This window comes from Theropithecus gelada, chromosome 5 (genome assembly GCF_003255815.1).
Source record: "Theropithecus gelada isolate Dixy chromosome 5, Tgel_1.0, whole genome shotgun sequence".
NCBI lineage: Eukaryota > Metazoa > Chordata > Mammalia > Primates > Cercopithecidae > Theropithecus > Theropithecus gelada.
Window position 1 is genome coordinate 14,908,353 of NC_037672.1, and position 25,897 is coordinate 14,934,249.

Here is a 25,897-nt window from a genome sequence, read left to right on the forward strand (position 1 = left end):
CAATCAAAAACAATTACAGTGATATCCAGACACAGATGTTGCAGGTGAAATGTTTGAAAAGCAATGGAATGAAATGTAAGAGTGAGAAAAAGTATATCCATACTAAAATGTTATTTTATATAAAATGTGAGGTGTCCGGGCATGGTGGCTCATACCTGTAATCCCAGCATTTTGGGAGGCTGAGGCAGACAGATCACTTGAGATCAGGAGTTTGAGACCAGCCTGGCCAACACAGTATAACCCCATCTCTACTAAAAATACGAAAATTAGCCAGGCGTGGTGGGGGGTGCCTGTAATCTCAGCTACTCGGGAGGCCGAGGCAAGAGAATCACCTGAACCCGAGAGGTTGGAAGTTGCAGTGAGCTGAGATGGTGCCACTGCACTCCAGCCTGGGCAACACAGTGAGACTCCATCTCAAAAAAAAAAAAAAAAGTGAGATGTGTATCTAACCAAATAAGTTAGACATCATTAATAGACGTGGCCATTTTACCTACATCTCAGAACTTTATATAATCCAAGTTGTTCCAAATTCTTTTTAAAAAATCTTTTCTTTGGGAAAATGGGAGATTTTTCTTCTATTTCAGCATATGCAGTTAATAGACTAAGCACATCATTTAAAATATTTTTTAACTCTTAAAGGTCTACATGAATATATTGTTTCCTTTTCTCCTTGTAAAGCTGAATTAATTCTGATGTGTTCATTCAGTGGCAGAGAACTCCCACAAAGCGGTTCCCTTTTACTCCTTTGTTCCTGCTGTGGTCATTCCAATATGGCGATCAAATGACTCAAGAAGGGTGACAGAGGCCAGGGGCTAACCGATCTCCAAGTCAGGCCACCGTGCACTGGATAGGTCACCCTCACCTAGCCCTGCCTGGCAGTCCCCAGCATGCAGCCCTTGACCATGGCAAACTCATGCCTGCTCACTCACCTGCCTCAGTTCAGGGTTGCTATTCAGCTGGCTTAGAGACAATCTGATGCTGTTGCAGGTTTCACTTGATGGACGCACTGAGCACAGAGGGTCATTGAGAGATGCCCGCAGGCTAGTTTTCACGCTGGTCAGACTGCTGCTAAGCTGTGTACTTTGTTGGTGCAAGCTCTTCAAGGTGCTGTTCATGTTCTCCAATGCCTCTTTGGTCTCTTTGATTGCTGTAGAAACACAGCCCACTTCAGAACAGACATGCCAAGTCCTTCCTCATCTACAAAAGTGTGTCTAAACGGACGTGGGATGGACTGGTAAATGACTTTAGATGGCAGTGAGAGGGACACAGTGCAAGGGGCAGCCTGAGGGGAATACAGGAGCATCGCTAGGCTGCTCTAACAGCTGCTCCAACCAGCTCTGCTCTCCCGCTTAGGGTCTCTTTCCAACAAGAAGCAGGGGGGCAAGCACCAACCCAGGAGCGTGATGGGGACACCTCGATGCGGCATTAACTGGCCAGCAGTGGTCAGCAGAGTCGTCACCACCCAGCCTCGAAGAGGTCAGTCCAAACAAGTCAATCCTAGCAGTTTAAATGCACATCAAAATGGATTACATCAAGACATATTTTAGCTCTAATTATTCTAAGAGTTGGAATCAAAACCAGCACAGTAGTTAAGAGCACGGTTTTAGATTGAGGCCAGTCTAGGCATGGATCTCAGCTTTGCTATGTGCTATGTGACTGAAAATAGACTCCTGAACCACTCTGAGCCAATTTCCTCGTCTTCAAGTACAGAAACACCACCACGTTCATCATGCAACAGGGGGGTTAGATCAGTCAGATGAAAATGCCTCAAAGGCAGTGGTCTATCTGTTTAATTTCGGAAGCCCCACCCCCTAGGACACATTCTTATACAGAGAGTACCCAACTCACAATAGTTCAATTTATGATTTCTCAATTTTGTGATAGTGGAAAGCTGTATGCATTCAGTTAAAATCGCACTTCGAATTTTGAATTTTGAACTTTCCCAGGCTAGTGATATGTGGTAGGATACTCTCTTGCAGCAGCGAACCACAGCTGCCAGTCAGCCATGCAATCAAGAGGGCAAACAATGCATATTCTACAGTGTATTAAAAGCATTTTCAACTTACAATATTTTCTCTTCACCATGGGTTTATTGGGATGTGACCCCCATCGTGTATGTGGAGGGGCATCTGTACTAGGAAATCCAGAATAATTGTTTGCTATCATGATTTATCTGGATGGTGGAGCTACCTATACATGACTAGGAAGGTAGGGAATTACAACTTTTTTCTATAGTGGCTCAAAGCCACAGCAGTACAAGATGTGAAATTTTAATTAGAGGGCATTGCTCTTCTTCTAAGCAAATAAATCTTCTTGGTCAGGTCTTTGCTCTGTGGCTCACGGAACAGATGGTTGAGGATCAAGCTGCAATTGGGTGTTTCAAGGAAAAGTATGAATGCCCTTAAAAACTGGCTTCCACATCCTTTCCTGGCAGCCACATAACAGATAATACTTGAGTGTTAAACACACACACACACACACACACATTTTAAAAATGTTTTCATGTTGAGTCTAGCCAAAAGTAACCCGAGGCTGCATTCCAGTTCTGCTTCTATCCTGCTACAGCACATCTGGCAAACTCTCACTTCTCAGGACCTCAGTCTCATCTATAAATTAGGGAGTGGGTTGGGTCACCTCCTGGTTACTAGAAGAATCTGATTCCAGGCTGTGCCCTAATAGCTTGTGGGGCTGAGCTCTTAGGAGATGGTCTCCCCCATGCTAACTAGGTCTGGTTAGATACTGCAACCTAGTACCCAGAGACCTGGGGAGGCTTCCAGAATTGAACTGTATCTTCCTTGGTCTCAAATTTCTATCACTTTACCTGAATAGAAAATCTTAAACTCTGCTTCAAACAGTATTTTCTCTTGAATTTCAGTCTAATCATAGCTTAACAATATTTAAGATTATAATAATATTTAGGACTATCAAAGAGCACCCTGGGTATCAGTTTTTCATCTCTCCCACCTATCATTCAGTATTGTCGGTGAAGCATAAAGCCTGGTATCTGGCTCATAGTAGAAGCTCAATAAATATTAACCACAGCAAAACAAAAAAGAACTCAGCTGCAACCCGAAATACACAGTAGTACCCCAGAAATACACAGAAATACACCGAAATACACCAGAAATACATAGAAGAACACAAAAGAGCAGGCTAAAACACACTTCACATTTTAATGTTCCGTGGTTTACTCCTCACAGTCCTTTTCACTTTGACTTCAAGATAAATTATCTTAAGGCAAGAACCACCACCACCACCACCACCACCACCAACAACAACTACGGAGAATGACAGGTGACAAAATAAAAGCATGGCCCAGGAAATGTGTATTAAGCACTGTTCATAGCCATTCTAGGCTATGGATAATATTCTGTCATGTCACAGGGAGGACTCAGAAGTGATAAATACATGTTTTCCAAAAGCTTCAAAGTGTTTTATGTCTATAAACTATTAACCGGGTTGTAACTCTGGGAGTCAGTCCAGGCCCACCATCATCATATATATTATGTATCTGAAGAAAGTGGAAAAGCTATCTGAGGTTCTCAATTTTAGTGAATTACCATTTTACCAGCCCATAGTATATTTCCTTTATAGGTCCTGATCTGCAGTCCAAATATGATTTGTACACCAAAACAATGGCATGTTTCTGTTCTCTCCAAAACTCACTAAACACATAGGGCTGCAAAGCATTTTTAGCAAACAAACAAACAAACAAAAAAAGAACTTTAATAATAACACACAAGGCCGGGCGCGGTGGCTCAAGCCTGTAATCCCAGCACTTTGGGAGGCCGAGACGGGTGGATCACGAGGTCAGGAGATCGAGACCATCCTGGCTAATACGGTGAAACCCCGTCTCTACTAAAAATACAAAAAACTAGCCGGGCGAGGTGGCGGGCGCCTGTAGTCCCAGCTACTCGGGAGGCTGAGGCAGGAGAATGGCGTAAACCCGGGAGGCGGAGCTTGCAGTGAGCTGAGATCCGGCCACTGCACTCCAGTCTGGGCGACAGAGCGAGACTCCATCTCAAAAAAAATAAATAAATAAAATAATAATAATAATAATAATAACACACAAGGCACTGAAGAGAAAAAGAGAATCTTTGAATCATCTTTTACCTAAAAACTACTATAATTCAGTTACTAAAAATTGCAAGAACATTGGGCAAAAAGTAACAACTACTCCAACGCATCAACCACAGTGCATCATTCATATACTTTTGCCCAGCCTTCACCATTACTTAATTTGGGGCTGGAAGAGACCTTGGATCTCTTCAATATTGCAAACATAATATATGTGATCTCTTCAACATTGCAGTCACATACTATATGTGATCTTCGTGGGCCTGGAATTACTCCCAGAGTTACAACCCAATTAATATGTTATAGACATAAAATACTTTGAAGCTTTTGGAAAACAAAAAGATCTTGTTCAATATTGCGAACGCACTGATGCACGAGGGATTCAGGCTGCAGGGATGCCTGGCATCATCTATGTCCATGTGAGCACTGGAATCCCAGATTTCCAATTCTCCCTCCAGAGGTGCACGTGTTGCCTCCTTGTGGATGTCGCCACAGCACCCTCCATCTTAATACTCTTCAAGGTACTAAGTCCCATCTAGGGTGGTCCAGGTAACACAGGCTCTTGCTAGAACAGGGTCTGAATCCCAACTCCACCACTTCACAGCTAACCAATTGCTATGGACTAATATGTCTCCCCCAGATTCATATGTTGAAGCCCTAATTGCTGATGTGACCTTTAGGTGGGTAACTAAGGTTAAATAAGGTCATAAGGATGGGTCCCTAATTGAACAGAACTGATGTTCTTACGAGAAGAGGAAGGGACATCAGAGATGAGTGTCCCAAAATGGAAGTAAGACTGGAATGATGGACAGTGGCCAGGTGTGCAAGGAAGAAAGGAGTAGGGGAGGGAGGGAAGGAGAAAGGAAGGAAGGAGGGAAGAAGGGAAGGAAGGAAAGACAAAAAGGGAGAGAGGGTGGAAGGAATGAAAGAAGGAATGGAGAAGCCATGTGGAAAAAGCCAGGACAGGAAGGCAGGAGGCAATGGTCTCTGAGGTCATATCCCTTCTCTGGGTCTCCATTTCCTTGCCTGGAAAGAAAATGCTTGGTGATGAAGAGAAGAGATGTCTAGAGAAATCTAAGGCATCAACAACAGAGGATGTTGTTTGTGATGTTATTGTCGATGTTGAGAATGTTGTTGTTGGCTGGACCCTTTGCAGGGTCAAGGAGAAAGGGAAGGAAAGGCCTTTCAACTAGTTAGGACTCATCTTAACAACTCCTGGCCTGTTCTGCACATCCTCCTGTTTCCACACATTCATCTCAGTTGTTGAACTATAAGGCATGCCAAAAGGAACAGGAATACTTTTCCAATTTCTACACAATTATCTTCTTTATGGACTACGTTCTCAGGGATGCTAGCTCATGAAAGCAAAATTCATATTGGCAAAATGAGTGTTTTACCTAGATGTAATTGTCGTCTCCAACAAGTACCTCGCAAGGACATTTTTCTCAACATTTGGAAGGGCCTGGGAGGTCTTTTTTCATTACAGTGGAGCATGCAGTTTATCTGTCACTTATATCATTGACCATGGAGGCTTAAGATATATATGTATATTCCTTGCTTCTAAGTTTCACTTTCAGGAAGGAAAAATGAATCAATTTCCCTCAGATGACCTAAATGTCTATAGGTTCCTTATCTTCTGTATCAGAGTCAACAAACTTTTTCTATAAACGGCCAGATAGATGGTAAATATTTTAGGCTTTGTGGGTTATACTATATCTCTTCCAATGACTCAACTCTGCCATCAGAGCACGAAAACGGCCACAGATGATATCTAAACAAATGCAAATGGCTGTGTTCCAATAAAACTGTGTTTACAAAAACAGGTGGTGGGCCTCTAACAAATTCTGCCCCTATCATCTGAAATGGCAACACCTTTGGCACAGGCTTTAATAAAGAGCACAACCAAGCTATTGCAACACAGTGTCTTGACCTGAACTGTCTGCATGGCCACGGACGGTGGCTCTCCCCAAGTCAGCTCTCAGGGAACAAGAAAAGAGTAAGCGAGTCTGCCGAGCCCAGGGACTCCTGGATGGAACTTTCTTTGGTCATTTTTGCCCGCTGCTTACCTGTTGCCATGGACTTAATCTCATCAAGAACAGGGATGATGTTGGGCCTCAGTCGGTCAAGAATTCCACCTCCTAGCACTGAATTGATACCTACATGCAAATAAGCACAGGGATGGTGAGGGTGGCCTCTGCTCATCTCTCCACCCCACCCTCATTCTCTCCACACTGCCTCAGCCTCTCCTGCTGCAAAACCCATTTGCATCCTGGACCCTGTCTAGGGGTGGACTCGTGTACGGAGATTTCTCTTCAGGGTCTCCACACCAACTGTTCCCCAGTGAAAAATTAATCACTACGACTCACAGACCCGGTATTTACTTATACCAGGAACATGGTGTTATCATCTTGACCTGTGTGTAACTCCCTCTGTATCTAATCTCTTTGACTAGACCAGAGTTCCCACCCAGACTGCACTCTGGTGGGGGCTGTCGTGAGCATTATGGGATGCTTAGAGGCATCCCTGGCTTCACCCCACATTTACTCATTGTGACAACCGAAAATGTCTCCAGATGTCACCAAACATGCCAAACGTCACCCCCAAGTTGAGAAGCACTAAGCTAAACCTTGGCATGCAGGGCTGAGCCCTCTCCATCCAGCCATTTCTGAAGCCACTGGCTTCTCTGAGGAGCCGGCTGTGTCTGTGCAGGGCACCTGGTAGGATAACAATCTTTCCCTCAAGAAGGAAACGGAGAATGAGCGCTTGTGACTACAAGAATGCTAAAGCTTTCCAGTAAGTGTAAAATGAAGAAACAGTCTTCATTTTGCCTGTGACATTCTTCATGCTGCCTGTGAAACAGATGCCTTCGATGAGGGCTAGATTCTAATCGCTGAGTAACAAATGACACATCGGCAATAAGGCTAGGGAATCCTCTTTCTGTCTTCCCCCAACTTTCACGTATGTCATTTCTTAGTCCGTGTTTTATGGGAGATGAGTCAAAACAAAGAAACCAAAAAAATATGAAGCAACTTTAAATTGTACTCACTGTTCAGATCTGAGAACGCCTTGTCCTTGGTAGTGTTGTACTGGGCCAATATATATTTGATTTGCTGAAAAAGAACATTCTGTGAAACCTTCCCTTCTAAGGTCCAAAGGCAATAAAAGGACAAAAAGAGATTTAATATACAAAAATTTTCCTGAATCAGAGCATTTTGAGGTAACCAGCAAGCTCTTAGAGACTTTTCTACTCTCTGACAAGTTGGAACCCATGAGCACCACACATTTAGGCTGCTTCCTGCTCAGACACTTTTTAAAACGATGTTCTGAAGATGTAATTCATCAACATGCCTCTGGAGTACAGAAGAAAGGGAACCTCCTCTCCCATCTCCACCCTTCAACCATCCTATTGGCCTTCTCTAAAGACAATCTGTGTGTCCGTGAGTATGTGTGCATGTCCTTCCCAAGGAATTTGACATACCTATGCAGACATCAGTAAATGGATGTTTATAAAGCTGGATGGTTTCATTACAAGAGTAACTTTGTGCAAGTGATGGAACGTTAACTATACAGCCAAAAAGAAAGGATAATAGGGTCTCAAAACTTTTCTTTTTAAAAAAAATCATAAAAGCCTTAGAAGTGTTAAGTCCTTTTATAATACATACTGTAATTTAAGCTATTAATAAAATTAAAATACCAATTCTGAAATTCGGCTTTTGTACTCTTTTGAAAATCACTTTCTGGGGTTTTATTTATTCATCCAGGACATTAATAGATAACACCAGTCTACGCTGATGCACTGTGTTTCTAGAAGTTTCGAATGAGATTCCAAATATACACAGGAACTCCAAAAAGCCAAAAATACAAAGCATCGCAGTACATAGAGATCATAGTCTTTACCTCTGGAGTTTCATTCAAGAGAGTTCGCAAGTCCTTGAAATTGCTGTCTGCCAGTTTCCGACTCCTTTTGATCCGGCTTCTTACCTGGTGATTTGCCACAAAACCACAGAAGATGCCAATGCTGCAGGAAAAGGCAGAGAAAAGGAAGAGCATTTACTGCATGGTCCATGGTTCTTTGTCCAGGTCCAGGCAGCAGAGCAGGAGTCAGGGAGGAGCCCGCAGAAGGACTGGCCTTTCCTCTCCAGCTGCCCTCTCCTGCCACAGCCTTCCCACCGCCATCCCACAGTCAAACCACCACACACGTAGGGGCTACAAAACAGGACTCAGTTCTCTCAGAGGAGGCAAATCTCCATTCTGTTCAAAATGACTCTCATCAATGGAACAATGTTCACAACAAATTGTGGAGGAAATAGGTGGAAAAAGGTTATAAGGCAGCATGCATGATCCAGTCCCATTCCTGTCCTCATGTGAATGTGTGTACACACCCTCCTGTGTGAACATATGCATGCATGTGAACACACACACATACTTCTGCTCCCTGACCCCCCAAAAAAGACTATAGAAAAAAACATCAAAATGACAAGAGTACTTGGAGCTTCTAAGGTTTTTGGTTTCTCTAATTGTCTGTTAGTGTCTGTATTGTCCAGGTTGGAAAGAAACATGAGTTACCTTAGCATTAAAATGCTGTGTGAGAAACCGCATGCAACGGAGCACCTACATATTATTTCATCTACGGAAAATGCAAAACAAGTGAAACGGTGGTGCTAGAAGTCAGCGGTTATGCCCAGAGCAGGGGTGGAATGGCAGAGTACCCTGTTCATGGGTGGATTCACTTCATGGACACTTATGCATACGTACTTGTGAAAAGGACACTTTCCTCCATGTGAAATATACTTCAAAAAAAGCTTCAAAAACACCCTATGAAAGGCATCTTGCAGGAAAGTCTTCTCTATGTGAAAAAAAACAAAACGTCTTTTTTCAAGCCATCTAAAATGTCTAATGTAATAATTTTTAAGGGCTCTTACTGTTGACTAGTTACTAATAATCCTTTGACTTAAAATAATTTGACCAATTGGCCTGTTTTTGTGGCAAAGCCTTTGAATAAATAGTTAAAATTAGAAGGTGCTAATTGCCAAGGTTCGGTTGAATCTGGCCACTAGATGGCAGTAAGGAATTACATAAACATAGGTGAATTATTTTACCTGCAGAAGCAAGTAACAAACTTGTTAGTTTGTAATCATCCAATGGAAGATGTAGATATGGTTTTAGAAGTAAGTTTTGCAAATAATAGGCAAACTTGAAAAACATATCAGATGGAGAAAATCGATACATTGCCTCTTCAGCAAAAGCAATGTCTTGAGGCTTTATTTGTGCGTATAATTACGGGTAGGATGACTAAACATCTCATTTTTGGCACCTAAAATCCCATGTCCCCAGGAAACTTCTCCATCCTGGGTAAATGGGGACAGTTATTCACCCCACTTATAGTATAAATACATTCCAAGGAGCATCGTTTCATTACTGGTTTCAAAACATACTTTTCCGGCCGGGCGCGGTGGCTCAAGCCTGTAATCCCAGCACTTTGGGAGGCCGAGACGGGCGGATCACGAGGTCAGGAGATCGAGACCATCCTGGCTAACACGGTGAAACCCCGTCTCTACTGAAAATACGAAAAACTAGCCGGGCGCGGTGGCGGGCGCCTGTAGTCCCAGCTACTCGGGAGGCTGAGGCGGGAGAATGGCGTAAACCCGGGAGGCGGAGCTTGCCGTGAGCTGAGATCCGGCCACTGCACTCCAGCCTGGGCGACAGAGCGAGACTCCGTCTCAAAAAAAAACAACAAAAAAACATACTTTTCCATAGCAGTATAACATATGTCCATTAGGTTTCCCACAGTGCTCCAAAAAAGTCTATATAATACAACGTTGAGGAATGTTTCTTATGGTTAACAAGTTGCAGTGTAGTGAGTACTAGATTAGGGACACCAGATTTGGGTTCTGGGTCCTGTCCTGCCACCACCGTACTGTACAAGCCAGAGAAAATAACTTTCTTTCTGTGGACTTCAGTTGGTACCTCCAAACTGAAAAGGTCAGTTTAGATCTTTAGGTGTAATTAGATAAATTAGATCCAATCTAACTCAGATTAGATAAGTGCTTCTCAAGCTGTAAAGGAGAGCAGTACTGGATGTACACGTTCTCTAAGATTTTTAAGTTTGGTTTAATTCCAATGGTAAACTTATAAAATAAATGTTAACAATATTCTGTCCCATTCGGAATGACTGCCTTATAATTTGTCCTAAATTTGCATTGGTATTTTAGGAGCCGACGCACCATAGCAATAAGAGTCATTAACTCAGGCACTCATGCCAAAAGAGGTCAAATGACTCAAAATAATGATTTTGGAGTTTTGTGAAGAAACACACACACACACACACACACACACATGCACACAAAAGCTGAGTCATAGCAATGCACCTGGAGCTTGCTACCATGCCAAATTCACAACATTCTAGACCATGATGAGTCAGGATCACCATCTGAACATACCTGAGGTTCACAATGGGGATCCTTGCTCTCTCTTCCCAGCATGTCCAAATTATTTTATTCACTCATCAGATTCCAGATATAAGAAGTCAAAGTGAACTTGGTAAAAAGAACCAGTCCAAGTCCACTTTCGCTTGACCCACACTGACCCCTCCACTCATCCCCAGAAGGGAGAAGAACCTCCTTGAACTCCCAGAGGCTCTCCCTTTAATTCTGATGGGGTATGTCTCACTTCACACTCTAATTTGTCTTTATTCTTATCTATGTTTAATTTTCCTAAAAAGAGGTGGAAACTAATTCTTTGTTAACTTTGTATAATGCAGTCTTGTCCACACTGGGTGCTCCATGAAGGTGAGTTTAGGGGTCGAACTTTGGTTTCATTTGGTCTATTTAGAAGACTGGCCATATGTCTGAAGTGTGAGTCAGAAACTGTCTTTGTGCCTTTATTGAATAAATGTCCTTACTCACAAGATCATCAGTCAATGAAACGAATTGCAATACAACATTTCAATACAACACTGGATTTCAATGCTACGTATTTTAGACCTACATTTCTACTAATCAATAATAGAGCTAATTAAAATTAAAGCACTGAGAATTTTTGTAAAAAGCCATACTAAGCTGGGTGTGGTGGCACATGCCTGTAGCCCTAGCTACTTGGGACACTGAGATGGGATAATCACTTGAGCCCAGGAGTTCCAAGTCCAGCATGGGCAATATAGCAAGACCCCATTAATAAAGAGAAAAAGAAAAAAAAACTGTACTAAGCATAATTATAGAGTAGAAGTTAGTGATTTTCAAGGCTGATTTTCAAACTAATGCACAAAGTAAATTTTGTATTTAAGTTCTAATGCCTATGTAAGCAGGCAGAAAGCATTAAGGAAAAATTGGGTAGCATGGGGTCCTGGAAGCTGGGAGATCAAAAATGGGCTGGAAGAGCAGCTAATCTGTAGGTGTCAAAAGCACCACCATGATGGCAGATAAATATTACCATATCTTCCCATTTTCCACAAAAATCTGGGAATCTGGATTCTGATGTGAGATCTCCCAATTTTTAAATATTAGCAACTAACAAAAAAAATTTTAAATACTATGCAGACCAACTGATGGTCTCCATTTGCAATCTGAAATTTAAACCTTCTGTTCAAACACAAATAGAGAATAAAGAAATTATGCTTTGAGGTATTGATTTAGACACTCCCTGTTGTTCAATGTATTTTTTGAGCAAAAAAAGGTATGTGAATAAATATTTTTATTTGAACAATCAGCAGTTGATTATTAGAATATAAGGATACTAAGAGACATTTACCTAACACAAAAAGGAAATAATATTTCAGTGAATATCAGTTCTCTGGCATTTGACATAAATGCCTTTAAACAACCAAAAACATATGCTTTTAAGCAGTACAATAAAATCTCTTGGAATTTTTAGCAGAAGATAGGAATTTTTATTTTTATAGCCTTACATCTTCTATATTTTATTATGGAAAAACTAATTTTCTCACATATATACTTACAAGTAAATAAGCTTTTTATAGAGTAAGGCTAAACCTTACTTTTAAACCTTTACTTTGAAACTTGTAACTTTATTGTTCCTACTAATTTCTACTGATTTAATAAAAATTAGTCAAAGAAAGCCAAATAAATGCTTTCAGTCTATAACTGATCTCTTATTAAAAAAAAAAAAATTACATTTAAACTGTAAGTAACCACAGGTCATTCACATGAAGAAAGTTTCACGATTTTCAGGACTGCTATATCTAGCTCAATCTCTTTTCTACAACCTTGTAGCCTCCCAGTCAGGAATTGGCAATCACATCCCAGTATAAAATGAACTTTGAAAACAGCCAGCTTCCTGAAAATGACTGGAATTCAATTCACCATGGGAATTCTTAGCAAAGTTGGCTTATCATACTCAGAAACTTAAAAACATACAGAGGAAGTCAAGCCATGGTTGTTTTTTTTCTTCCATAACCTTTATGAGAAATGCAGTGGTGACAAGCAAAGAGACAGAAAGGAGAAGAAACTTGGCTCTTTCTGGAGTAAGACACATCTGCTTAACAGTCTACAGTGAGAGGTGGAAATTCGATCTTGTGCTGATGGTCAAACAGACTGCATAAACATATGTCAGTGTCTACGGAATTCTCACATTCCACAGCTGCCTCTGGGAACGCTCAGAGAAAGAACATGCCCACGTAGATTGCACATCTGCTAGGGAATCTTTCTCCTTAACACCTATGTCTTCCCTTCTCCCCCTAAAGAAAAGATTTACATTTTTTAAAATAAAAAAGGATGCTCAAAACTAACTTGAAAACCAACTGCGTTTAATTGTAACATTTTGAGCCACAAAAATGACAGAGTCCAATAAAAGGCAGGTGGACTGCTCTGGGTTTCTGAAAGAATTTTTTAAAAATCATATGCAAAGATGATTTCTCAGTAGTGTCCAATCTGCACTGAAGTCAATGTCAGCTAGAGGCCCTGCATTAAACAAGAGAGAGTCCACTCTCCTATCTTTTCCTCCACTTCCTTTCTTCCCCCCCGCCCTTTTTTTTTATTATACTTTAAGTTCTAGGGTACCTAATTGAACTTTCTTTCCCTTTCTGCCTTCCAATTTTGTTGACATTCTTTTCCTTCTTATTTTTATCTAATCTTCTGATTTTGTTGACATTCTTTCTTCTCCTGTCTAGCTGCTCATAATGTAGAAATCTTAACTTTCCCCAGGTCTTTAATCCTCCTGGCTAGCTTGGATTACTTGCAAACAATATGTAGGTATTATGCAACTCATGTTTAAGGTATTTGCAAACCAGTGGGGATTTCAAAAGGAAGCCATCAAAATCGTTACCGTAAATCAAAAAGTTCAAGGCAAAGAAGCTTAAATTCTCATCAGAATTTAAAGTGAGAAAAAAAATTCACATACTACTCTCATTTAAGCCTATTTATAATTTATATATAAATTCAATGTGCTACGTGAAATCAAATTAGTTTTAGTTTTGTCACAATCTCAAACAGTTGATCAATTTTGGTTTAATTATATTGAAATCTGAAATTACAATTTTCACATTAATGTTTTACTTGGGTGGGAAAAAATGGTTTTAACTGAGTGTGTAGGAGGGTATAGAATCACAGCATGCATTTTTTTAAAAGAATTTTCTAAATTAAAATATACTTAGAAAAAAACATATATTGATTTGATAGGTCTGAATTCTGAAGAATTAACAAAATGGTAGCTTTCATTTTATACATAAATGGAAGCCAAGTTTATTTTTTACTTTGTAGCTTTACTGTTGATATATTTTGGCATTTTCAACATAATGTAAATAACTAAGTCAGCTGAGAGTGAACTATAACATGCATAACACATAATTATATGTAATGCAAATGAAAGTTCAATTTTAAAAAAGAAACCCAATGTAGTGGCTAGGCGCGGTGGCTCACGCCTGTAATCTTAGCACTTTGGGAGGTCTAGGCAGGCAGATCACTTGAGGCCAGGAGTTTGAGACCAGCCTGGCCAACATGGTGAAATCCCATCTCTACTGAAAATACAAAAATTTGCCAGGCCTGGCGGTGCATGCTTGTAAAATTCTGGCTACTCAGAAGGCTGAGGCACAAGAATCACTTGAACCCAGGAGGCAGAGGTTGGAGTGAGCCGTGATAGCGCCACTGCACTCCAGCTTAGATGACGCAGCGAGACTCTGTTTCAAAAAAGGAAAGAAACTCAAAATATTGGAAACCCATTATTACACATGTAAACATTTAATTCAGGTAAATAAATAACTACATTCAATCAAGAATTTTCCTGAAATTATGGCTATGTATTGACATCAAGTGAAAATTATTAACTTGTTAAGTAAGTAATCACTCTAACAAGAAGCCCGAAGGGCAATATTTTCAGATGATGCTTTCACATCTGAATCTCATCTTTGAGGTCCAGGGTGTATGGAGTGGGTAAACATCGCTGTGCAAGTGTCCAGACAAATGCGGCATGTAAGTTTCAGGCTTACGGGAAACACACAGGGATCTCTGGTGGGTTTGACAGGTTTCAGGGCTGTAACTGAGATTCTTCTGGTAGCTGAAAAGGAGGTAACTACCCCAACAACTAGGAGTCTGTGCATTCCTTAGAGTATATCAAATATAAAGGAGAGACAGACAGGCACATCTGCAATGATCGCTACTGACCTGATCCCAAACTGCCTCTCAAGATCAAATATGAAAAAAAACAGTAAGGATCAAATGATTTTTGGAGACACAGAGAAGGAGACAGACAGTGACAGAAAAATACAGAGAGGCAAGGAGAGACAGAAAATAGAAAAGAGAAGAAAAGAAAGAGAGAGAGAGAGAGAGAGAGAGAAAGAGATTGACAGACAGAGATGCCCACACCCCAACGTCATGGAGAAAAAACAAGTAACTCTCAGGCTAACCAACAGTGCATGAAGTCAGCTAACACATTCACTTGGATCCTGTTTACACACATATATATAGTTAAGGTCGGTCGATTATTCCACTATTATCAGCAAAAGTATGTCTTTGCTTAAATAATCACTGCCCTGGAGTAAGTGGTAATGCATTGGCCTTTGTCTGTTGTGAATATTTTTTTTGTCATTGTTCAAGTTTTAGTTAAGTTAATTCAATAGGTAATACCTGAGCCTGGTACATAATCAAAAGAGACAAAAACTCAGCTACAGCAAGAAATGACTTTCCTTCCTTCCCCTCCACAACCCTCAATTTCCTTCCCAGAGGCAACCACTGTTGCCAGTTGCTTTTCAACCCTTTCACATCCCATCCACTCTGTACAAATATGACCAAGTGCTTGTGTCTCCTTCCTCATCTTTTTTTTTCTTTTCTTTTTTTTAACATAGTTACCATGTTCTACACATGGTCTGCAACCTGTTTTTTTCACTTCATCTGTCATGGTGACTGTTTGGTATCAACAAAACCGGAGCTGCCCAGTCCTCTCCAATGGGTACACTGCATTTCAATGAGTGGCCACCCTAAGCCACACATCTTATCAGACCCCTGCTGGTGGCCGCACTTAAAGACTTTCCTTCTTGGGTTTGCAGCTGGAACTCCAACTCATAGGACTGACTGTTTTCAGCTAAAATTCCTGAATATTACTTCCTTAGTAAAACTTGAAAAAAATCTTACGGCTACTGAGCACATGTGGTGTTTGGAGAAACGACAAAGAGAAGGCTGTTGGCCAACCCTTGCTGTGCCTTCACGTCATAGGCACATTTATTTTTGTTGCTTCATGAAACAGTGGTGGAATGAATGAGGAAATGCGGAACAATAACCAAGAATGTGTTGTGGTGCACATTCTTCAGATGAGCAGTCTAATTTGGACTCGAAAAAACGTCATCTTAAAAGCAATGTATTTCTGATCTGCCAGTCAACTGGAAAACTTTTGAAAGCAGCAGAAGCTGCAGCAGAAACACCCTAAATCATGAAGTGTGTTCCAGACTTCAAGAGAGGGTAGCGGATGAACAGCACATATAAGAAAAATGGGTTTATTATTAGAAAGTCAATTGCATTCTACAATATTCTCAAATTTCCAAATTCAGGGACTGCATCTGTCCATCACGATTCCTTTGGACTCAACTAGCAAATCAACTTGCAGATCCATCTCTCCTTTCTACATGCTGCCTGTCTGCAAAGAGCTAATTAAGAGGAGTCTGCTGTGCTGGAAAGTAAATCCTTTCTGCAGTCCAAGATTTCTCAGGATACCTTCAAAAGGAAAAAAATACCAAAACGCTGGCTCATCAGCTCAGTTGGGGCAGCTTCATTACAACGCTAATGTCTGGTGCTAATGAGATCCTTTCGAATCACTCTAGACAAGCACTTGTGCTCTCCTTTTTCTGTTTTGTGGGATATTTTTTTCATTGTTGCTATTTTGTTTAGTTTTAAACTCATGGTTTAACCATTAAAATATGAGACACTCTTCATCAACCTAAAACACAATCAGTTGTTGTCCAAGATTCTACTTGCCTTATTATTATACAAATCACCAAAAGGGAGATTGCAAAGCACTTCCTCAGGAAGAGTCCATTTTCCTTCTGTCGCTGGTGCATTTCTCCACCACATTTGTTACAGCAACGACACATACAAAAGAAATACCCCACCAGAGGCATCAGAATAATAAACAGCAGTCCCAGGACAGAGCATAGAATAATCCCTGCTTCATAGTAGATAATCTGCAATTCAAATAGAAGAAACAGCACATATTGTAACACGAAATAATACGTAGACCATTCCACGGTGTACAAAGGTCTTTTTTTTTTTTTGAGACAGGGTCTCGCTCTGTTGCCCAGGCTGGAGTGCAGTGGTGTGATCTCAGCTCACTGCAACCTCTGCCTCCTGGGTTCAAGCGAGTCTCAGGCCTCAGCCTCCCAAGTACCGTATTTTTAGTAGAGACAGGGTTTCACCATGTTGTCCAGGCTGATCTTGAACTCCTGTCCTCAAGCAATCCACCTGCCTCAGCCTCCCAAAGTGCTGGGATTACAGGTGTAAGCCACCGCGCCTGACCATGTTTTGTTTTTTTAATGTATCTGCCATCATTAGTTGAATCTGAATATATATATATATATATATATATATATTCCATTTTGAAGCTCCTTTTTGAAACAGAGGAAGCAGAAAATTGAGTTATCGAATATAGGGCCAAGTGGTTACTGGAAGATGTCCTTCAACCCCTAGGAAGATAACTAAATGCTAGTTTGAGCTGCAAACGGTTTAATTTTAACCCCAAAGGTATTTTGTTTGTTTTTAAATGGATCAATAAATCTTGGCAGGAGTACTTGCATAACAAATAATCTACATATAAGGTGCTTTACACCAGGAAAACTGCACAAATAGAAGTGAAAGACTCAAAGCACTTTAGATTGGCCGGCAAACAGTTACACAAGAATCTGGAATGTATCTTAATTTAGAAAAAAGGCTCAGACTCTAAGTCAGGCACGTTAAACACAGGCCAGTCAGTGAGTTTCTCCACTAACACACTGGAAATAATAATACGTACCTTGTCAAGTCATTGTGAAAATTAGAGATAATGCATGATTAGAAATAATGTGACAAAGGACCAGGTACTGAGTAGACATGTAAGGTGCTTCTCATGCCATGCCCAGGAGTCAGATCCACGGTGAAGGACCGACCTCGGCAGTCTGTGTCTCAGACAGTTCCTGAGTTCCTAGGAACAGCACAATTTCCAGATACAATCATGTGACCTAAACCTCTTTTCATAATCACTGCTGACTTTATTCTGGGATAAACGAAAATTAATGCAACTAGATGATGAAACTTGATATCATTCCAATTCATGCATGTAGCTGCTTACATTTCTAAAGAATGGCAGAAAATTGCAAGTTGGCAGTTTGCAACTAAATGGACAATCTAGACAGCTGCAAATTCTTAAGCCAAGCTGAGCAAAGGAAAATAAAACACAACGTCTTGCTCCTGGGAGCAAATGTGATGTCTTGGAGGAGCGACCTGCTTTACATCCCAGCGGGGGCTTCCAGGTCCCTAAACTGGATGGTATCACATTAGCATTAACCTCATAAACATATTGTGAGGGACAAATAACTGAACGACTGCATGTGAAAACAACTAGCCAAGTGCCCAGCACACAGTAGATATTCAACAAACGGTAGTTAACGCTATGAGCAAATGCTCAAGACTAGTAAATCTGGTGCATCTGGCGCTTGAATATTACCTACTTCCATATTAAGATTAAATTGCTAAAAAAAAAAAAGAAAGTGGCTGGATTTTGCTGCGTTCATCAAGTACGGGCTCACGCTTAAGTTAACCCCCATTCCGTGTCCACGAAGAGGCATTATTAGCTGACTTAACCCTTCCTCGAGGACCAACATCACTTGCCAGTTAAGAAACCAGCCCAGACCTTCCAAACTCTTACTTACGTATTTTTCCATCATTTCTCAGCAAATATTCTAAATTGTTTACTATTTTAAAGAAACGTAAATGCTTTCTGAATTCCAGGAGACACTGAACCCAAACCCAGGAGACAAGATATATTGAAATGTTTTAGGTTTAAATACAATTTGCACTAATTTTAGCTTTAAATACAAATTGTACATTTGATACACAGCCTTTCTAGTGTTACTGACTAAACATCAGGCAGTATCAGGAACAAGACAGGATATTTCAAGAGTTCACATCTAGGCTGACTAGATGAAGGACTGTCACTATTTACACTGTTTTTTGATACACCAAGATCTTCCAGTGCTTTGTTGATTATGTTGAAGATCAACATCTAAATATTACAGAGATATCTTGCTTAAAAGAGAAGGTTAAAAGTGATGGTAAAAATATAAATGAAATGGATCATTTAAACATTTTCACAGTGAGGATGATGGTGAAGAACAGAAAGGCTTTTAAAGAGCAACTTGAAATAGCAGACAAGGACTTTACCTTTAGACCTAAGATTAGAGTTTCTGGCTGTAGAAGTCAACGCAGGTGAGGAATTTTGGCAGAGGCAGCATGCATCAAGAAAACAGACAGAAAAAGTTGTGAGTGATCAACCATAACCAAGAACGCTCATATTCCACAAGGAGGAAATCGGGTGATAGAAGGATAAGTACGAGAAAGGAATATAAAACTTGAGTGTGAATTCAAGAAACAGTGGTTTAAGTTACTTTGAGTTCTGAAATTCACATTTGCATTTACATTTGGATTTCCCAAAAGGTTCTTAATCTGTATGCTAATCGGTTACGAAAAGGAGAATTAGAGGGGAAGTTATCAATGCTTAACACACTAACCATGTGATCTTCATAAAATAGAGAATCAGATCTGAGAACTCCATAACCAATGGCAGCATCTTCCCAAGTGCCCTTTTCTAAAATAAAAATCTGATGGTGCTATTCCTGTGCTTAAAGCGATCAACGGATTCCCACCATTTTTATTCCAAACATCTCAATGTTTGATTTTAAATGTCCTTTTGTGACCAAATAAAATTAGGTGGCTCTATGTCATTTTCTAGATCACTTTTTTGAAATATTCTGGTCCAGGAAATCTAAAGGTTTAGAAACTATTGCCTCAGCTGGCAGATCTGAGGGAACAACATTTGTGATGGGAATCACTTTTAAATGAGGTACCCAAAACACGGGGACTGGGGGGCAGTTCAGATATAGCTGCCTCTGGGGTCACACGGGGCATTTGAAATGATCCCAGGCTCCCTTTCTTGGGGAGGGGACACGCAGGCTTGGTACCAACCAGGGCACAAGCTCCCAAGCTCACCAGACATAAAGTTGCACCTCACCGTGTGTGTTAAAGAAAAACACTGACTCCTGGGCTCCTCTGCTAGAGCACATGAGTCAGAAGATATGGGTAAGACCAGGAATCTGTGTTCCCTGAGGCTTCCAAACAAATGACTTGCCCTGGAGTTATCGGCTTAGGGTCTGCTTCAGGGGGAAACAAACCAACACACCCAGCCTTTATCAGACTAAATCTAGTCAGAAAACCTTCCTCCAGATGTGGCCTGGCTCCTTGGGTGCCTGTGCTTCACTAAACCCCTTTCTTTGGATAATGGTAGAAAGTGTGGTCCAGTTCCACATCCAGAGTAGGATTCAGCTCATTCATGTGGGTTCAGTTCTGCATCTTCTCTCCACTGCACCCTCACCCAGAGTTTTTATTCATTTGCAAAGGCAAGGAAAGAGAACAGGAGCCAGGTGTATAAACCAAGGTTATGGGAGTGCCAAATCTAATACCAAGTCAAGCACAAAGACACTGCCAGGGTCAGTGGCAGCCCAGCTCCAGCTCAGGCTCGCAGGTTCCTCAAGGCCAACTAAGGGTCTCAAGACTTTGTCCTCCAAGTCCCAGATCCCACTGAAGCACTGCCCCTACTCCATTCCTTGGTTGGCATTCAGGCTGGCTAAGCATATTATGCTAATTTTGAATATAAATATAAAAGCAACAGTCATTTTCTTCCCCCTAGAGATGCAGGCCGACGTGGCAATCACGTTTGGGAGATATAAATGAAGCCTGTGGCACTGAGGAATGAAAATGCTTTCCACAGTGCTGGGGAAGGCTGTGTGCCCTGGGAACAGCTCAGTTGATCTTCCACACCGTCTTCCCTTGCTGAATGGAAACAGCCTCTGGATAAGGCTTTCCTCTTCAGCTTCTGCATTTACTTTTCTCTTGAGTATAATTTTCTTGCAAATTAAAAATATGATGAGGCCATTTGTAACTACCGTATCTGAGGTAATGATTCACTGGGCAAGAGGGAACTGCCCTCCCCCGTGCCGGAAACACTAGCGTTCAGATTTATTGTGCAGGCCAGTAAAAAACGTCCACCTGTACATCTGCTTATGGTTAGCCTGATAACCACCTTCAAACCAGGAAAGGAAGGAACAAAGTGCTTTACTTACTGAGAAGGACTGAGAACCTGGCAAACACATTTAACTATTTTTTATTGTCTAATATTCAGTGCTACACACTTTTGTCTGTTTGCTTCATGGGCAACCTACACTCATAACACACCAGAATCAAGACCACTTGTGTGTTTAGGTAGGCAGTTGCAGAGGAGTGCACTGGCAGCACCTTGGGTAATAAGCAGAAAAATGCAAGGAGCCTTGATACTTTCTGAAAATACTATGGACTCACTCCAGGGAGATGTTCAAGGTCCTCCCAGGATCAAGTCCCATCTTACCTTTTTTTCTCTCCCTCTTGCCAGGGGCCTGCTTCTTTCATACCTTGACCTCTTTGCTCACATGGTTCCTGAAGCCTGGAATGTGAGCAGAGCGACCACCCATCCCCCCGGCTCTGCCCTTGCATGATCCTCGTTACATTAACTAGATAAGGTCCCTGCTATCTGTCTTCTAGCCTCTTGAGACCAAAGGCTATCATCCTTATCTCCACCTTCCTTCAATTCTAGCCATGTACTCACACAGTAAGAGATTCATAAACCTTGTACAAATGCAAAGCTACTTTTCAACGAACGATGTTTTATAACAGAGTACACTGTCACCATCTCTAGGAATTTTCAAACAATTCTACTTAACGAGGGAGTTCTCATCCCTCAGCTAAAAGAAAAGTAGTGTAATATTGCTTTTTGAAGAAATTTTACTTTTTGTTTACTTTATTTATTTATTTATTTTTTGAGACGGAGTCTCACTCTGTCACCCAGGCTGGAGTACAATGGCACCATCTCGGCTCACTGCAACCTCTGCCTCCCGGGTTCAAGCAATTCTCCTGCCTCAGCTCCCCGAGTACCTGGGACTACAGGCGAGTGCCACCACGCCCGGCTAATTTTTGTATTTTTAGTAGAGACAGAGTTTCACCATATTGGCCAGGCTGGTCTCAAACTCCTGACCTCGTGATCTGCCCACCTCAGCCTACCAAAGTGCTGGGATTACAGGCGTGAGCCACTGCGCCCGGCCGTAGTTTTTAATTTTTAAATAACATACAACTTGAAAGGCTTTCTTCAAATGCTACTTTTGAAATTTCTGCTATGGTTCAAATGGGATTTGTAAGGTGGTTCAATATTCCATGAAAGTTCTTAGTCAAAAAAGGTTGCTAAAATTGCAGATTGAATAACTGGTTGTTTAAAGATTTACTTTCAAGTCAGCCAAAATTTTTCTCATACTTCATATTTTTAATAATAAATACACCAATGAAAAATTACCTTATCATAATCAATTTTGGACTCACGTGCGTTCTGTATGACTTTTCTCAAAGTATCTGGAAAAAAAGCCACAAAATAGTAAAATTATTTTTTCAGTAAAAATATAAAATGCGTATTTGGAAAAAGATCTTTATATGCTTACAAATTATTATAACTATATTTCTATTATTCTTATAATTTTATTCCTATTTCTTAATGTAGTTAAATAATTAATGACGCTAGCCAGAAGACAAGAATAGAAGACAAATACTTCTGATTTATTATTTTGTCAGGGACAGAATTAGAGGGTTGTCATTTTTAAGTTAGTAATTTATCATAATACACTTTAATATTTACCAGCAAACCACATACAGCTTATTAATAATCATTTATAAAAATTATGCTGAAATTGCTAATTCTTATCTGGAAACACAAATGAAATTTATTTTTCAATAATTCCACATTTGCCTGATATTAATATTTTACAAAGGAATGGATGAAAGGAATCTTAAAATTAACCCAACTCAGCAGGGTGCTGCAGCTCACACCTGTAATCCCACCACTTTGGGACTCAGAGGCAGGCGGATCACCTGAGGTCAGGAGTTCCAAACCAGCCCAGTCAACATGGTGAAACTCAAACTCCATCTCTACTAAAAATACGAAAATTAGCCAGGTGTGGTGGCGCATGCCTGTAATCCCAGCTACTTGGGAGGCTGAGGCGGGAGGATCACTTGAACCCAGGAGGTGGAGGTTGCAGTGAGCCGAAATTACGCCACTGCACTCCAGACTCCATCTAAAAAAATAAAATAAAATAACCCAACTCAAGAGTTCTTAACATGGGAAATCCTTCTCTTCCCGTCTCCAAGCAGTGTACAAAAAACTATGCAATGCAAACTTGAACTTTTCCATAAATATTCATTTAGAGCATTTTCAAATTCTCACACAGGCCTGGGACCAAAAAAAGGTTAAGAGCCACCACTTAACCCTGAGCCGCCATCTAAGAATGATATGAGACAACTGAGACACGGACAGAGAGGGTGACATAGTGATTCGTGAGGAGGCCAGACCAAGGCCCAGGTCTTCCTCCTCCTGTGCGGGTGCCTTCCCGCCACCCTGTACGCTGTCTCTCACCCCAGGAAGGAGCTGCTGCATTACTATCACTATATCCATCACACCTGAAATGTACCACTGGAGGGGCGCAAACGAAAACCCTACATCGACTCCTTTTATGATGCGAAAGTTCCGATTAACATACAGGAAAACAAAGCAAGCCACTTTCCCAAAAGGCTTTCTGCAAAACAACTTTTCTCCTCTACAACTCAGAGATATGGGCGAGATTTAAAGATTATGCTACAGGAACAGAGATTTTCAAACTGATATGCACCCAGGGAACCCCAATAGTTTCTTCACAGTACCTCGGGGGCCGCCCAAGGACCAGAGGGACACTGAGGCTGTCTAATCCCCTTCAGACAACACAGATTACCTCCCCTTCAACCAGTCAGCATTGCTTTGGTCTGTTTTACAGATCAGGCTTCTGTTTAAAATTTCACTGAATGAAAGAGTCATGTGTCTGTTGGCTGCATAAATGTCTTCTTTTGAGAAGTGTCTGTTCATATCCTTTGCCCACTTTTTGATGGGGTTGTTTTTTTCTTGTAAATTTGTTTGAGTTCTTTGTAGATTCTGGGGCTGTAAACTAGTTCAACCATTGTGGAAGACAGTGTGGAGATTCCTCAGGGATCTAGAGCTAGAAATATAATTTGACCCAGCCATCCCATTACTGGGTATATACCCAAAGGATTATAAATCATGCTGCTGTAAAGACACATGCATACGTATGTTTATTGCGGCACTATTCACAAGAGCAAAGACTTGGAACCAACCCAAATATCCAACAATGACAGACTGGATTAAGAAAATGTGGCACATATACACCATGGAATACTATGCAACCATAAAAAAGGATGAGTTCATGTCCTTTGTAGGGACATAGATGAAGCTGGAAACCATCATTCTCAGCAAACTATCGCAAGAACAGAAAACCAAACACCGCATGTTCTCACTCATAGGTGGGAATTGAACAATGAGAACACTTGGACACAGGGTGGGGAACATCACACACTGGGGCCTGTTGTGGGGAGGGAGGATAGGGGAGGGATAGCATTAGGAGATATACCTAATGTAAATGACTAGTTAATGGGTGCAGCACACCAACATGGCACATGTATACATATGTAACAAACCTGCATGTTGTGCACAAGTACCCTAGAACTTAAAGTATAATAAAAATAAATAAATAAATAAATAGTCTACTGTTGATTTAGAAACTGAGAAATCATCTATTTATCAAAATATATTTAGCTGCACAGCATAATATGTTGCATTTTGGGATCTTGACCTAGAAACGAGTTAGAAGCGAATCCAAGCTCCACCACTTAACTGAGTGTCTGTAGGTAAATAACTGCTACAAACATCCTCATCTGCAAAATAAGATGTCCCTACTCTCAAAGGACCACTAAGGGTGAAGTGAGAAAACATTTATAAACAAAACAGCACCAAGCCTGGCACATAGTGGGAACATGGTATATACCTGCTATTATTATATGAAGGAATTTAGAGAATGTAGGTTATAGAACAGTATCCATGGTGAGTGCAGTGTGGAAGACTATTGTTTTGGCCATTCAATATCCATTCACTTTTATTTTTTCCCTTACAAAACAAAGCAAACAAACAAAAACAAAATGAAAAACTTCGGATTTCTTTTGGGGAACTGCTCCTTCCATCCTCTCAGGCCACGTGGACTGGGGAAGCCGTGAGCCCAGCACCACAAAGGTAGACCTTCACGGGTCTAAACCAGCAGGTCTCCAAACATGGGCTATGGGAATCCCCAAGATACGTTCAGGGTGTCCATGAGGTCAAAACACAAGATGTTAATTGCTTTTTTTGTTGTGTTGACATTTGCACTAGGGTGCAAAGGCAGTGGTAGGTAAGAATGCAGGTGATTTGGCACAAATCAAGATTGCAGCTAATACTCATTATATTCTTTCCCATTAGGCATTCATGTTCAATAGTCAGTTACACTTAAGAAGGGTCTTGATAAAGCATTAAAAATTATTTTTATTAAATTTCAACCTGTGAGTACAGCTCTTTTTATTATCCTGTGTAAAGAAATGGTAACTACACATAAAGCTCTTTCATGCACATCCAAGGATAATGTGCAAAAAGCATTTGTGCAAGTGTTTTAAGTTGTGAGCTCAACGAGCCACAGTTTTCATGGAACACCATCTTTACTTGGAAGAAAAGTTGATGGGCAGGCGCGGTGGCTCACACCTGTAGTCCTAGCACTGTGGGAGGCCAGGGACAGAGGATTGCTCGAGCCGAGGAATTTGAGACCAACCTGGGCAACTAGGTAACATAGTGAGACCCCACATTAGCCAAGTGTGGGGGCATGCACCTGTAGTGGGAGGCTGAGGTAGGAGGATCATTTGAGCCCAGGAGTTCAACTAAGCCACAGTTATGCCACTGCACTCCAGCTTGGGTGACTGAGCGAGACCCTGCTTCAAAAAAATAAAAAATAAATAAAACTAAATAAGAAAGACTGAGAGATAAATTGTGACTATTCAGACTTGGATATACCCAATCTCAGCCCTTAATCTGGTTCACTGCAGGCTTGAACTCCTGGGCTCAAGTTATCCCCCCCTCTCCCCTCAGCATAGCTAGACTACAAGTGCACGCCACCATGCACACACAATTTTTTTTTTTTTTTATTTTTTGTAGAGAT

The 25,897-nt window shown here is 41.0% G+C and overlaps 1 protein-coding gene across 3 annotated transcripts in view; it reads right to left on the minus strand.

The window, feature by feature from the left end:
- The window catches only part of PROM1 (prominin 1), a 116,092-nt gene that overhangs the window by 48,724 nt on the left and 41,471 nt on the right, over nucleotides 1-25,897 (minus strand). For 2 of the 3 annotated variants that reach the window (XM_025385920.1, XM_025385921.1), the window contains exons 3-8: nucleotides 22,141-22,196; nucleotides 16,494-16,699; nucleotides 7,975-8,095; nucleotides 7,124-7,187; nucleotides 6,144-6,233; nucleotides 930-1,147 (exon numbers count right to left, since the gene is read on the minus strand). In XM_025385920.1, the coding sequence (XP_025241705.1) occupies nucleotides 930-1,147; nucleotides 6,144-6,233; nucleotides 7,124-7,187; nucleotides 7,975-8,095; nucleotides 16,494-16,699; nucleotides 22,141-22,196 (755 nt within the window). Of the gene's footprint in view, nucleotides 1-929; nucleotides 1,148-6,143; nucleotides 6,234-7,123; nucleotides 7,188-7,974; nucleotides 8,096-16,493; nucleotides 16,700-18,929; nucleotides 18,957-22,140; nucleotides 22,197-25,897 lie in introns of all 3 variants that reach the window. The other variant, XM_025385919.1, reaches the window with a different exon arrangement.